This window comes from Caenorhabditis remanei, chromosome V (assembly GCF_010183535.1).
Source record: "Caenorhabditis remanei strain PX506 chromosome V, whole genome shotgun sequence".
Classification (NCBI taxonomy): domain Eukaryota; kingdom Metazoa; phylum Nematoda; class Chromadorea; order Rhabditida; family Rhabditidae; genus Caenorhabditis; species Caenorhabditis remanei.
This window is the reverse complement of record NC_071332.1, coordinates 15,242,193-15,256,486: the sequence shown is the minus strand read 5'-3', so window position 1 is coordinate 15,256,486 and position 14,294 is coordinate 15,242,193. Positions and strand designations below refer to the sequence as shown.

The 14,294-nt window shown below is 40.0% G+C and overlaps 4 protein-coding genes across 4 annotated transcripts; 1 reads left to right on the top strand and 3 right to left on the bottom strand.

Annotated features, from left to right (window-relative positions):
- Positions 1-4,982: 4,982 nt before the first annotated feature.
- On the top strand, positions 4,983-7,495 carry GCK72_020273 (uncharacterized protein; the record flags this gene model as incomplete). The annotated part of the gene is made up of 9 exons (XM_003116365.2): positions 4,983-5,201; positions 5,245-5,614; positions 5,670-5,903; positions 6,018-6,283; positions 6,331-6,611; positions 6,664-7,073; positions 7,137-7,232; positions 7,280-7,419; positions 7,466-7,495. The coding sequence occupies 9 exons, from the start codon at positions 4,983-4,985 to the stop codon at positions 7,493-7,495; spliced, it is 2,046 nt and encodes a 681-aa protein (XP_003116413.2).
- A 351-nt stretch (positions 7,496-7,846) lies between these two features.
- GCK72_020272 (uncharacterized protein) lies at positions 7,847-9,380 on the bottom strand (the record flags this gene model as incomplete). Its single annotated transcript, XM_053733486.1, has 4 exons — positions 7,847-7,938; positions 7,986-8,457; positions 8,773-8,834; positions 8,885-9,380. 4 exons carry the CDS (start codon positions 9,378-9,380, stop codon positions 7,847-7,849), a joined length of 1,122 nt encoding a protein of 373 aa, XP_053582399.1.
- A 789-nt stretch (positions 9,381-10,169) lies between these two features.
- On the bottom strand, positions 10,170-10,885 carry GCK72_020271 (uncharacterized protein; the record flags this gene model as incomplete). The annotated part of the gene is made up of 2 exons (XM_003116508.1): positions 10,170-10,273; positions 10,324-10,885. 2 exons carry the CDS (start codon positions 10,883-10,885, stop codon positions 10,170-10,172), a joined length of 666 nt encoding a protein of 221 aa, XP_003116556.1.
- A 1,323-nt stretch (positions 10,886-12,208) lies between these two features.
- GCK72_020270 (uncharacterized protein) lies at positions 12,209-12,887 on the bottom strand (the record flags this gene model as incomplete). Its single annotated transcript, XM_003116590.2, has 2 exons — positions 12,209-12,297; positions 12,356-12,887. The coding sequence occupies 2 exons, from the start codon at positions 12,885-12,887 to the stop codon at positions 12,209-12,211; spliced, it is 621 nt and encodes a 206-aa protein (XP_003116638.2).
- Between the last annotated feature and the right edge of the window lie 1,407 nt (positions 12,888-14,294).

The window sequence follows — 14,294 nt, the reverse complement described above, 5'->3', positions numbered from 1 at the left end:
GGTTTGACAATAAATTTTGATGGTGATTTGACATTTCGAGTCGATTTACGAAGTTGTGGTGGTGGCGATGGCGTCCTCGGTTTGACAGGAGTTTTCACTTTGGCCGGGGCGTTGATGAAATTGTCCGGGCGTGTAGTTGGACTTGGCATAAAATCCATGAGGTCCAACGCGTCCAGTGGAACATCCTTAATTGGATCATCACGTCGGCGAAGCTGATTTGAGTGGCGGATCCAGGTAGTGTCGTTGACCAAGACTTTGTAGAGTGTCTTTCCGATGCGACTTTGGATAGTACCTGGAATCCACGAGGCAGTATTTATGTTTCGATAGTCTTTAACATAAACCGTTTCCTCCTTCTGGAAGTTGCGAGGGCGAGCACCATGTTGCTTTTTGAACTGCTCTTCCATCTCTGTATCGTGCGAGACGGTGAGTTGGTCGTTGGGGAGTAGTTGATCCAAGTAGGTGCGGATCTTTCGACCAATGAAGTTCTCAGCTGGTGTTGAGCCATTCAGACTGGCTGTGCAAGGAGTAGAGCGATAACTCTGAAGGAACAAATACAAGGCGGTATCTGTAGTTCCCTCCCCTTTTAACTTGCCTAAGGCCCTTTTCAGGGTATCCACAAATCGTTCCGCCTGACCATTCGACTGAGGGTGGAATGGTGGAGATCGAGTGTGACGAATTCCTCGTTGAATGCAGAATTCGGCGAACTGTGTGGATGTAAATTGAGTTCCGTTGTCCGAAACCAACGTTTCTGGATCTCCAAATTGTGCAAAGAGTTTGCGCATAATGTTGATAGTAGCTGTGGCAGTGATTGATGAGGTTGGAATCACTTCCGGCCATTTTGAATAGGAATCCACTATAACTAGAAAATATGTGCCATCAATGGGACCAGCGTAGTCTATGTGTACGCGTTGCCATGGAGCAGTCGAGATCGGCCAGGAGCAGAGCGTGTTCTTGACAGGATCCTTTGCCACTGCGGCACATTGATCACAACTTCTCACAATCTTCTCGATATCCTTGTCAATGGATGGCCAGTATACGAGAGTGCGAGCCAACTGTTTCATCCTTACGATTCCTGGGTGAGCCCGATGGAGCATTTTGAGCACACGTGTTCGGAGCGAAGTGGGGATGACAATTCGATCGTTGAACATGAGACAGTCCGAGACGATCGATAGTTGGTCACGTCGATTGTGAAAAAGATAAATTTGTGAATTTTTTTCAATGATTTTTGGCCACGAACCTGAGATCGTGTATTGGAACACGTCGGCTAAGAGTTTGTCCTTTCTGGAGTAGGATCGCACCATATCTGCTGTCACTGGTAGTTGCTCACACGTGCTGACCAAATTTGTCACGACTTCCGATTCGATTTGAGCAATGACACGATCCTCACATTCCTTTTGCTGAATTTGCTCGGAAATTAGCCTTGAGAGAGCGTCGGCTTGTCCAAAATCGTGAGTGTTGATGTACTCAATATTGAAGTCGTAGTTGAGCAAGATGATGGCCCAACGTTGGAGACGATTTGCGCTGTACACAGGAATCCCTTTCTTTTCGCCGAATATGGATAGAAGAGGTTTGTGATCAGTTCGCAGTGTGAAGTGTCGACCATGAATGAATCGATGGAACTTGGTGACGGCAGTGATGAGGCCAAAAGCCTCCTTCTCAATCTGGCTGTAGTTTCGCTGTGGAGCAGTGAGAGCCTTGCTGATGTGGTAGATGGCCTTCTCGGAGCCATCCGGAAATCGATGTGATATGACAGCACCGATTCCGTATTGAGAAGCGTCCGCTGCGACGATGATTGGCAGTTTCGGATCGTAGTGTGTGAGCAACAGATCCGAGTGGAGAATCTGCTTGATGTGGTCAAAAGCATTTTGACACTCAGATGTCCATTTGAACTCGACATCCTTTTTGGTGAGAGCATCCAGTGGCGGACGAAGTTTGAAGAGTTCCTTGACGAATGAGCCATAAAACTGAATGAGTCCTAGGAAAGATCGGACTTGACTTTCATTTTGTGGTACTGGCATGTGTCGAATTGCAGAGACTTTTTCCGGATCCGGTCGGCGTCCATCTTTATCAATGATGAACCCAAGAAAAGTTATTTTCGGACTTAGAAAAGTGCATTTCTCTATTCTTACGCGTAATCCAAAGTCTTGAATTCGACTCATCACCGTTTTGAGTCGTTGATTGTGCTCTGCCACTGATGAGCCAGTGATTATGATGTCGTCGAGATAGGCCGCAACTCCATCTAACCCAGAAGTCATAGAATCCATAATTTGTTGGAAGGATCCTGGAGCTGACTTGACACCAAATGGGAGTCGATTATAGCGATACAATCCACGATGTGTGTTGATGCAGAGCATCTGCTTGGCTTGCTCATCAATTTCTATCTGTAAATATGCTTCGGCCAGATCAATCTGCGAAAAGTATTTCCCACCGTTTAGAGTTGAAAAAATATCGTCTGCCGTTGGTAGTGGGTGCTGATGCTGCTGGATGGCATCATTCAATCCAGTGGAGAAATCTGCACACATGCGAAGTGATCCATTCTTCTTTTTGACCAGAACAATCGGAGCTGCCCATTCCGAATGATCGACTGGTGAGATGACGCCTGCTTGCTGTAGACGTTCTAGTTCATCGGATACTGTAGTTAGTGCAGCGTATGGCACAGGTCGAGCTTTCCGGAACACTGGGTGTGCATCCGGCTTAGGTAGAAGAGATGCTTTAGTTTTGGTACAAAGACCGAGTCCTGGCTGGAAAACGGGATCGAATTCCTTCTTCAAATCAATTTTCAGTTGTTCCCGACTGCCGTCCAGGTAGTCGCATGCTGATCCGACATCAGAACGTACTGCATTGACTTGGTTGTTGTTGAGGAGTTGCCAGAGCTTTGTATCCTTTGAAATCCAATCGGTTCCCAAAAGAGTACCCGTCTCAGCTACATGTGCATGTCCAGTTGCTGAATTTCCATTGATGATGAAATTGCACTGGAATGATCCTTTAACAGCAATCGGTTGATGATTAGCCGATTTGACCTTGATCGATGGTGCCTGAAGTTGAGGACGACCCAAACGATTCCAGTCCTTTACGCTGATCAACGTTACGTCGGCTCCGGTATCCAGTTGCATTTGAATCTTCTTTCCGTTGATGGAGATGATACGGTAGATTCGACTGGATCCAGAAGTTGACGCGGTGGAGATGACTACTGATCTGACCTTCTTGTTGACTTTAGAAGAGTCTCGCTGCTTGGATCTGCAAAATTTTGCAATATGCCCGTTCTTATTACAGTTAGAGCATGTGACCTTTTTACTACATTCCTTAGCCCAATGACTACCTCCACACTTGTAGCATGGTGAAGGTGGAGCTTTCTGTGACTTGTCCCTTTTGATTGCGTTGTGTATGGCATTGATCTCGTTTGACACTGCTTCCACTTTTGACACACTTTTGGAGTCAGCTCGGACGTCAAGAAGGCGCTTGATGTCCTGCTCCAATTCGAGAAGTGTGCAATTTGGCTTTGCTTCCATCACTTGTAGGGCTTTGGTGCGGATGTCCGAGTATGAGTTGTCTCGGAGCCCATTTATCCAGACCATGCAGCAGATCTGGTCATCCGACATTTTTTTGAACTCTGATGATGTGAAACGACGGAGCACGAGGCCTGTGTATTCTTCAATTGCTGACCCATTGTATTCCGTTCGGAGAAAATCTTGTCGTTTCCGGAAGATGGAGCTTGTCGACTTGAACGTCTCCTTGAGCTTTTGAATGAGATCGGTGAACCCGAGTGCATTTGGAAGCGTTGGGAGAATACGATTTGCAAAATGAGAATACTCTTTAGCGTTGAGTTTAGCTAGAACTAACCGTGCTTTGGCGTCATCTGTGAGAGATGATCCGTCCTTAGTGATGATGTCCTCGTAGCGGCTGTACCATGAGTCAAACGTCTTGTCCTCATCTGGTTCATATGCGAACATCGGAATCCGGGTTGAGAGTGATTCCACCAGTTGGCTACTTGTGTTGGAGACTGATGAAGATCCTGTAGACGTACCAGTAGATTGAGCCATCTTACTGAACGCTTCGAGCAGTGAAGATATCTGCCTGGTGAGATCCGCCATTGCCATTGCCTGATCGCCAGTTGTTGTGTCCTTGGGATCCGGCATACTGTAGCCGGGTTGTAGTCCAAAGAACAATGGGATGAATAGATAGAGGGTTTATTCAAGGGAGATAAACTATAACAGAATAGAAGTCACTGATAAGTTGGGGAAGAAGGAAAGAACTAGAATGAGGTATGTCAGTCCCTTATATGGGGAACTCTGACCAAACTACAAACAATGTGAAAGAGAGACGCGCATACAGACCAACGTGCGCGCTCTTACTTGGGATAGATCAAACCTAAATACTTATGCATGCGAGCCTAGAATGTAACACTCTTGATATAAACTCCACCCATGGAAGTGAGAATGAGCATAGTGACAAAGACTGAACATTCCATGGGGTACCATAGACGTCCACTAATAGGACCAACAATATAAGAAAAGAAAAGGAGAAAAACGGCCGTGTAACAGATGAGGGCATCTTTATAGTTGCTCGAGATCTCCTTTACCCAAGATTCATGCAAACTGGTGAGTCTACTACCCATTCTCAAAAAAGAAGTTTTAAAGATTTTGGAAAAAGGTGATACTGAAATGTGGAGACATGTGTCTCGAGTCCAACCTACAATTATGGGCGGAGCGTAGACAACGGATTGTGCTCTGTTATCTCGAGAGAATTCCTTGGGTTGGAAAGTCTGGTGTCGAAATGGCAAGACCTGATTTCGAATCATCCTGGAGATCAAAAAGTTAGTGTTAGAAAATAATGATATTTACGTGACCCTTTTCTTTAAAAAACGTTGTACCTTCACTCCAATTACGTGACCCTCTAACCCTTCTGTTGGTTTTTCTGAATTTTGTCCACGTGTCCCAACGAGACGAAAACAATTCAGTTTGAAATATCGTCTTCCTTGGAGAATGGTCCATCCGAAAGTGGGCGCCTACGGAGCACTTGCTCAATATGCTCGTAAAAAACAAAAGGAGAATAGTACTTCGAAGGAAACGAATAAACCACGTATTCTTCCACAAGTAGTGCCATCAACTGTAAATAAGAAACAACCGAAGCAGAAGAAAGGTTTGACTGATAAGCAGATAAGAGAAAAGAATGAAAGAAAGCTGCTGAGACAGGAAATGAAGGTGAGTCAAAAAATCTATTCTGAAAATTAAAAAAATACTTCAGAAAGGAAATATCAAGTTGAAGGACGGAAATTTTGTGGAGAATATTGATGTTTTGAAGTTTGAGAAGAAGTTGGATCTATTGCAACAAGATGAAAAAACAGGAGAAGATCAATCTGAAGTGGATCTCTTGATGAAAGACGGAAAGAAGAAAACGGACGCAGAGTGGAAAAAGGACAGAAAGAAGAAGGATTTGGAGATACAGAAGAAGCCGATAACGCAGACGAAACTGCTTCAGAAATACAAAGTTGATCGAGATGATTACATGCTACAGTATGCCACTGCAGAGGAGAAACCAGTGTATTTTGAAGAGTACGAGCCGAGCGCTTATCCTTGTTTCCACTCGACTAATCCATGTCTATGGGGTGTTGCACGTGAGTGATTTTGAACGAAACATTTCAAATTTCTCATCATTTTCTCGTTTTCCAGCTAACGTTACATGTGACCGTCTTCTGCAGTACACAAATGAGATCATGAAATCATATGTTCCACCGAAAACTGATCATCTTCCTTCACTTCTTGTCAAGTCGGACAAACTGAGAGTCACTTCGCCATACACAAATTTCTGCTTCAATCCAGTACAAGCACTCAGAGCATGGGGTCTTTTGGCCAATATTGCACAGAATAAAACTTTCGATGAGCTGAGAAAGTATATTGATTATTGTAAGTTACAGTACCGGTTGGAATCTGTATCTTCTTTAAAAAAACAGATTTGTCAAAAATCGAAAATTTCAAACATGTTCCCAATTTTACTCCAAAACCCTCATACGTCTTCAGACACTGCATTGGACACCATTGAAAAAAATGGTGATTCGTTGAACAAATTACTCCTCTCTCTACATTATGAATCAGAATTTCTTTTCGATGGATGCGTACGATTGTTTACCGAATTGCCACGTCATCTCCACCATAATGTTGAGGTCCGTCGTAAAATCAGCACTTATTATGGAGGGAGGAGTAAAAGAGCTGGAGTTCAACATCACTGTTTCCAAACAGACTCTGATGGCTTCTACTCTTGCTACCGTATCAATCAGGAGGTTTCGGTGAGTTTCATTATATCCTCTATCTCTAAGGTCTTATAAATTTTCAGCTCTCGACTAGAGGTTCTGTTCGTTACGTGGTTCCAGAGAACAGTGCTCCCAACTGGAGAGCATCGATTGCTCTTGCTTCTGCAATGGATTGTACTTTTTATTGGAAAACTACGGGCGCCCGACCAATAGAAATTAACAATTTTGAGTTCACTGAAAGTATCGATAATGAAGTAAGAAACTCAATGTGTGTGGTGATTTCTGCGGAAGCTGACATAGCTACGTTTGATAAATATGTTCGACTGGAAAGTCATCAACCAGGTGTCTACTTGTATATCATACCGTGAGTTTTCTCTTCTGTAATTAAAATTGAAATTATATTAATATTTTTGTAGTGAGGACCGAAAGAACGCTCATAAAAAGAAGAGCTTTCCATCTAACACCTTGGATATTATCAATGGAGTGTGGACACCTCTATCACGACAAAAAGTGTACATTCCGAAATGCACGACGTCGATACCGATTTCTCTCTATGAACATGCAAAACACTACGGTCTCTCCCGTCTTTTCTCCGGTGAGAAGTCCGAATTACGTCAACTGAACAGTTCGGGATTCGATGCGGCGGGCTCTCCACAATTCGCGACTCTCTTCGATCACTATCACAAGACAGTCTTCGAAATTGAGACTCGCCAACCGGGTTCTAGTGATCTATCGAGAGATTTCGATGAGTTGGCACCGGACAGAGCTCATCAATCGATTGATGATTCTATGGCTAACGTGTTTGGAAAGTTTCAAATGGATGGATGTGAGTTTTACTCTAAATTTGTGAAATTAAACTCAAGTAACCTTTTGAAATGCTGAATTTCAGATCAAAGTTACGATCCCCTGTTCACTTATCATGAAGATCATTTGGATCGATCTCCCACACCCTTCCTGAAATCCAGTGTATTTTACAAAAAAAACAGTCTGTTTCCGTGTTTCAAAACAAAATTTTTATCATTTTTGTTTCAGATGCTGGTCTTGATCTTGCATTCCCATTCTACTATGTTATGACTCGTAAAATAAAAACAATGCCCGTGGGTACTGAAAAAACAAAAAGTGATCCTAGAGACCTACAGGAATCCCCGTTGATTGTTTGTGCTGGATACTTCGTGAGCATTTTTTCCTCATTTTGTCAGTTATTTCTTTTTTTTTCAGAACAACACCCCTTGGGTAAAAAATAAGTAATATGATTGATCAGCTGTATTGAATTGAATAAACAACTCGTTCTAGTTTTACTTATCTTGTTTTATCATCTTACGTTACACAGAATACTGACCAACACTCTCCACATCTAATTTTTTTAAAGCATCGAGCATTTCCAGCGGTCAATATTCAGTCAAAATCTGAGTATGCTATGAGAAATGACGTCAAATGTATTTATCAATTAATTTTTGATAATCAGTTTTACAGTAACTGCATTAATGATACCATGTACTGTGCTTTCCATATGACAATGATTTTTTTGCATCTTGTGTCCTTCATCGTCACAAAAAATATTAATAAGTTATTTTATTCACTGATTTAACATTCAGTAATTCAAAAAACCAATGGAGAGTCATCTTTGTTTTGATTCTTTGTAATAACATATTCCTTCAGACGTCTGATCATAACGAATTGAATGAAGTTCACTGAAAAAATCTTTAAAAATGACTAAAATATTCTCAATGATACTTACGAGCAGACCCACAAATTAAGAAAAATTCTGTTGCAAGTCCTGCAATCAGTGCATTTTTGAACCGAATTTTGACGTCTTTCGTTCCTCCGGCGAATTCCTCAGCCGTATAAGTATAACTCATAATGTCATGAGTATCGCCCAATCCGGATGCAATATAGCATGATAATGTAACTGGTAGAACGCACGTCACAACAATTCCAGTCACCAGAATCAGCAAGAATATATGTTGGCTGAGTTTCAGAGCAAACTCGTTGTAGTTCACAGCTCCGAAAAGCATCAAACAGTGGGTGGCGAAAATGATAATGGTTAAGATAAATTGATTGTATAATGGGTTATAACAAGATATCACAGCACCGAGTATTCCGAGAATCGAGAGAGTAATCAGCGTCGGGCGGATGGGAATGCATCCGAGGTGTGGCTCATTCAAATGAATTGTTGGATTGGGCTTTGCCATTCTGGGGGAAATCACGGTCTGAATAAAAGGAGAATGATGAAAAATGAAAATAGAAACACTATTTTAAAACTTAAATAAACAATCCCAGCAGAAGGTTCTTAGGCGTTTCTGTCAAAACAGGAAGGAACTCTTATCATCACAAAAAAATGTTCAGGACGTCAGTAAACTAATATATTTGTTTTTGTTGTGAAATATACGATTTGTACCAGTTTGGAATATTTAGCACTTTTTTATTAACACAGACTTTATTGAATCTTTCACAAGTGATTGAAAAAGTCAAGTAAACTGAAATCAAACAGAAGATGGATCACACAAACGGCTGAACTCTCCCACCATCTGCATTCTGCAGACTTGTTCCCGGAGACGTTTGATCATGACGTAGTACACATAGGTTCCTGAAAATTGGAAAGTAAGTTATTAGAATTTTTGAGTTAAGGAAACCAACCAGCAGTATAACTTAGTATGAGGAATTCTAACAAGAATCCATCCAACAATCCGAAATTGAAGTTGTGCACAGCTTCCTTAATTCCTGCCTCGTTTTTGTATTTCGTTGGAACATTCATGAAATAATTCAGGTCATATTCGAAAGCCTTCGTTTCATTCATTTTTCCAGTCCTCTTTACTGCCATACCGTACAATCCGGATGCTTTATAACAGGATTTAATCAAGGGATATCCCAACAGACTGAGTATCAATAGAATCACAGCCAGGCCACATACCTTCTGAGAGATACCGAGAAGCATCTTGTTGTATGAATAGGCTCCAAATGCAACACAGAAGTGGAATGCCGTGAATACGAGACTGTTCGGAAGCTGCTCGGGTGCGGTGATACTGACGCCCAAACCGAAGGCCATAGCACTGAGAGAAAAAATGATAAGGACGACTCGGATATGGTATGGTCCATACTTTGATTCATTGGAACGGCGGTTCGAAGTACCCATTCTGGAATTTAATTAGTTTAAAGTTAAGATTCAAAAATGAAAAGTGAAACGAAAAACGGAAATCGAATAAACGAGGAACTGAAATTGTTTAATCTAGAAAACATATTATTGTAAAATAAATATTTTTCTTAGATTTCGTATAGTAGACAATCTCTAGAGATTTCTTACAACTAAGAACACAAAAAGGCGGGGGATGGTGATCAGTGGAATTACAGGGTCTGGCAAAATTGATGGCTACACAATATTTCAAGCAGCTCAAATTACATAAGATAAAAAATCAATATCATGGAGTAAACATTCACGAAAGCAGAGAAGCATTATAAACATTCTAGAATATCTTTTAACTGAGGAATTGGACTTCGGCGTAAAAAAGATACAAGAAGAACTTCAAAAATCGACTATAGTTCGTAAAGCCAATACAAGTATGCGTGCGGACAGGGCTCTGAGCCACGCCGACGCTAAGTAACTGACTTCAGATCTTGTCTGCTTGTTGAAGTGGTACCCCCTTCATTTGTAATTTTTCAAACATGTAGATCTTCGGATTTAATGCAAATATGGTCAGATTGAATTGCACCATTTAATGTGGACACAGGACTCATCTCTTCATACAAGGGGAACTACACGCCCTCTAATCCTTCACCAGCAATGCCGCTACTATTTGATATTCAGATTTCTAAATCTGGAACAGTCCAGTAGCTTACATCATTGCAACCTAATGAATCAATAAAAATCCAAACTTTTTACAGAATTCTTTACTAACATCGTGTCCACTGAAACATTTAAAATAAATTAAGCCAATGGTTGTCCCTTCTCGAAATCAATGGTTGTCCCTTTGTTCGTTGCAATCACATAGTTCTTGAAGCGTTTGATCATGACATACACCATGTAGTTGACTGAAAATAAGATGTTTAGTTCGAGCTTTTTCTAGAGGTAAGAAACTCACAGACAGCTCCAAAAAACAGTCCGATTTCACAAGCAAGTCCAAGTATCACTCCATAGATAAAACGTCTTTCGGTTTCTTCTTCCTTCCTTGACTTTTGTGAAATGTTAATGAGCATTCGTGTCAACTCATTCGGTCCGGTAGGTCCTTCATCTATATCCTCTGAGCTGCTGGAGAGTTGCAATTCTTTCAGAGTGTTCTTATCAACAATTCCTCGGAAAATATCATTATCCATGAGTCCGGAAGAAATGTTGCATGCGAACATCAACGGAAGAACAGCCAAAACGAGAATTGAAATTACCAGAAGTACAAAGTATAATCGTTGACTCCATTTCAACATACATGCGTTTTCCTTGTAAACTGCAAAAAGTACAAACGAATGGAGGAGGATTGCAGCTGCTCCGGAAACGATCGAGTTTTTCGTGCTTTGTGTCGTTGAAAGACAAGCTCCGACAAGACCAATCACGCAGACGATAAGAAGAGTTTGACGGATCGGTAGGCATCCGAGTTTTTGAGGTGTGAACTGGGTTTCGGAAGGGTGAACATAATCACGGGGTTTGCCCATTCTGAAATAAGAGATCTAGGTTTAAACAGAAATGGAAGAACAAAAGAGACAAATTGACAAAGTTAGTTCACAAATATCATTCAAACATCCTTTCAAAAATTGAAATTCTAGTCACGCAGAGACGTGTTGTGAGGGAAAGAAGTGACATGATCAAGCTTTTTTTCTAGAAGAAACATCTGCATGTTTCTTAGAAATCGACACAAATGTAATTCTAAAAATTGTGTCATTTTTGTTTCTAATTTTGGTTCAATCAGACATTACGAAACCGGGCGTTTTGTAACCGGCTGCCAAAAGTTTAGGAATCTAAACGCCCAGTATCGAAACGTCCCAGAGCCACAAAAAATGTTCATTGTGAATCTCAAATGGTGGAAAATTGAAGGAAAAAAATAATTCGGACGTTTTTTTAAAATTTACATTCTCTTAATCTTTTTTTTTCTTAAATTCTGAAAATCTGAAATTTGCAGAATTCACAAAAACTAACTGAAATGATGATGAGAATTGAATATCTTCAACCAAAATCGTTGCAGGAAAAGGCAATGTAACCCAGGCAAATTCGAAAAGAAAAGGGTAATGTGTACTCGTTTGTATTGATTTTCCTACTCTCCTTCTCTAATGATATTGTGAAACTCATGCTCTCCGACAACGTCACCGCCTTCTCTCGTCTCCGTCTCACAGCTCACAACACAATGACGTAGAAAATCAGAAGAGCACACCCTATGGGAACAAAAGTTGTGGTTCTTCTTTGGATGTCTCAGAAACATAGAGCTCATTTACTCTCGTGTTTTAAACTTTAATTAATTCAGAGAGATTGCAATAAAAATTTGAAAGACAGATGAATGTAAATGAACTAAAAACGGAATTGATCAAAATAAGGAGAAAAGAAGGAAATGAGAAAAAAAGAAAGAGACAGAGACCCAGAGAAAGAGAGATTCTTCCACGAGGAGGTTTCTCGGTCACGGCCATGTCCTTCCTTTTTCAAGAAATATGAAATAGGGTTGAAAGGAGTTCAGGGAATTAGTTTATATAAAAAAGTACATTTTAAAAAATTACTGAGCTGCAGCCTGCAGGACGTCATCATTAGTTTTGAAGATATAAAAGATCATTTTTTTAATTTGTTTGTATTTTGACATAATTCAGATATTCTCAATATGTTTTGAGTATGTTATGGAGAAGAAATTTTTTCTGTATTTACTTTAGGATAATGCAAAAATAAAAGTAAAAATACCTCGAATTCATTAAATTTAAAGAAGATAAAACAACAGTGGCACATGTTCCTTAAAATTCTTCCTTTAAAAAGAAATACATCAAACATTCACAAAACAATTAAACCAATGGCTGTGCTCTTTCGAGTTCGTTCGTTGCAATGACGTATTCTTTGAAGCGTTTGATCATGACATATTCCATGTAGTTCACTGTAAAAAGTTGTTTCAACAAATGACACATTTCAAAAATGAAACAGAAAACTCTTACATGCATTTGCTAAAATCATTGCGATTTGAGCAAAGATTCCAGCCATTATTCCAACCACAAACAGATTCTGAGCGTCTTTCTCTGGATTTCTCATCTTGGAAAGTTTATTGAAAATTCTCTCTGCTTCCTCTCCAATCGCCAGTTCACTTTCAATGCCGGATTTTTCATAAGAACCTAAGTGTTGGGCTTTTCTCAAGCTCTCGATTCCATAAAATTCACGATGAACAAATAAACCAGAGGACACATAGCATGAGAATACCACTGGGAAGATGCAAACCATGATAATTCCAAAGATGAAACAGACAAAACATAAGTGTTGACTCCATCTGAGCACGAATTCGTTTTTCTTGACAACTCCGAAAAGTACGAAGAAATTGGTGAGTAGTCCGAAAACAACGTAGAACAGTGGATGGTGGACTTGAAGTATCAATGATACCGCGGAAAAAAATAGACCGAAAACACAGAGAACGATGAGTGTCTCTCGAATTGGTAAGCATCCGAGTTTTGGTGGCGTTAGTTGGTGGGGGCCCATGCTGTAAAATTGGAATGTAAGATATAATAATGGACCTAAAAATATTGAGACACGACAAGAAAATAAGGAAAAAGAGATGTGAAAAAGAGATGTGAACTTTGAAAAGATTCCAAAAAAAAGGAAAATTTAAAGTTATATAAATTGGTACATGCTACATACACCGATATCTTTTATACTTCTATCATCTCGTTGATTTTATTAATAGGTTAGCGTCAGTCACATGAGCAATTGGATATAAGAAATGTGAACGAAAAAAACTGCTCCTCGCGAGATTTTTGTTTTTACACTAGAGTCCTCACTTCATATGACACCGGAAAGAGGTCAGACCAACGCAACTTTTTTTTCAAGTTTAATGAAAAGGCTCATCTCATATCAAATTGTTTCTATTTAATCTAGGATTTCCGGGCAGGAACGTTACCAAGTATAAATGAGTTAACTAAGGCATTTAGAAAATTAACTGGTTCTGGCTTCATTGCTCCAAGCAAAAAAATAAAGTCTAACTTTTGGGGGAACAAAAACGAATGAAAAAATAAATCTCTCCAAATGTGACCGACAAAAGTGTTACAATGAAACGAAACTGATGGAAAATAAAGATGGAGGCTCTATCTGTAGCACACGGGGTCTTAGACAGATTGGAATCTGTGGGAGGAAAGATAAGATAGCACAGACAGTGCTGGATACACAGCATCTGTCCATGACAAAATGTTACAGCTTCTTTGGCACAATTTAAAATTTAACATGTATCAAAAATTTTATAGGGGAAATAGAGAGCATAAGAGCGGTCGGTAGGAGAGTTAAACAAGTAAGAAAACTTTATAAACTGAAGAAATATTTTATCTGAGATTCTCCAGATTCTGAAAAAGTGGAGATCGGAATAAACTACATATAACAAGGGGAAAATAAGATTTTCCATAGATCGTCCATTTGCTTTACATGTTGGCATGGGACTGTGGCATTTCATTAAATAAAACAAGGTTCTGGGACAGGATTTCTGACACAACTGTCTAGAACATTGCAAATTATATGTAAAAAGTGTTACAATGAAACAAACTGATGGAAAATAAAGGAAATGGAGGCTCTATCTGTAGCACACGGGGTCTTAGACAGATTGGAATCTGTGTGGGGGAAGTAAGATAAGATAGCACAGACAGTGCTGGATACACAGCATCTGTCCATGACAAATTGTTACAGTTTCTTTGACACAATTTAAAATGTAACATGTATCTAAAATTTTATAGGGGAAAAAGAGAGCATAAGAGCGGTCGGTAGGAGAAGTAAACAAGTAAGAAAACTTTATAAATTGAAGGAATATTTTATCTGAGATTCTCCAGATTCTGAAAAAGTGGAGATCGGAAAAAACTATAACAATGCAGAAATACGATTTTCCATAGATCGCCCATTTGCTTC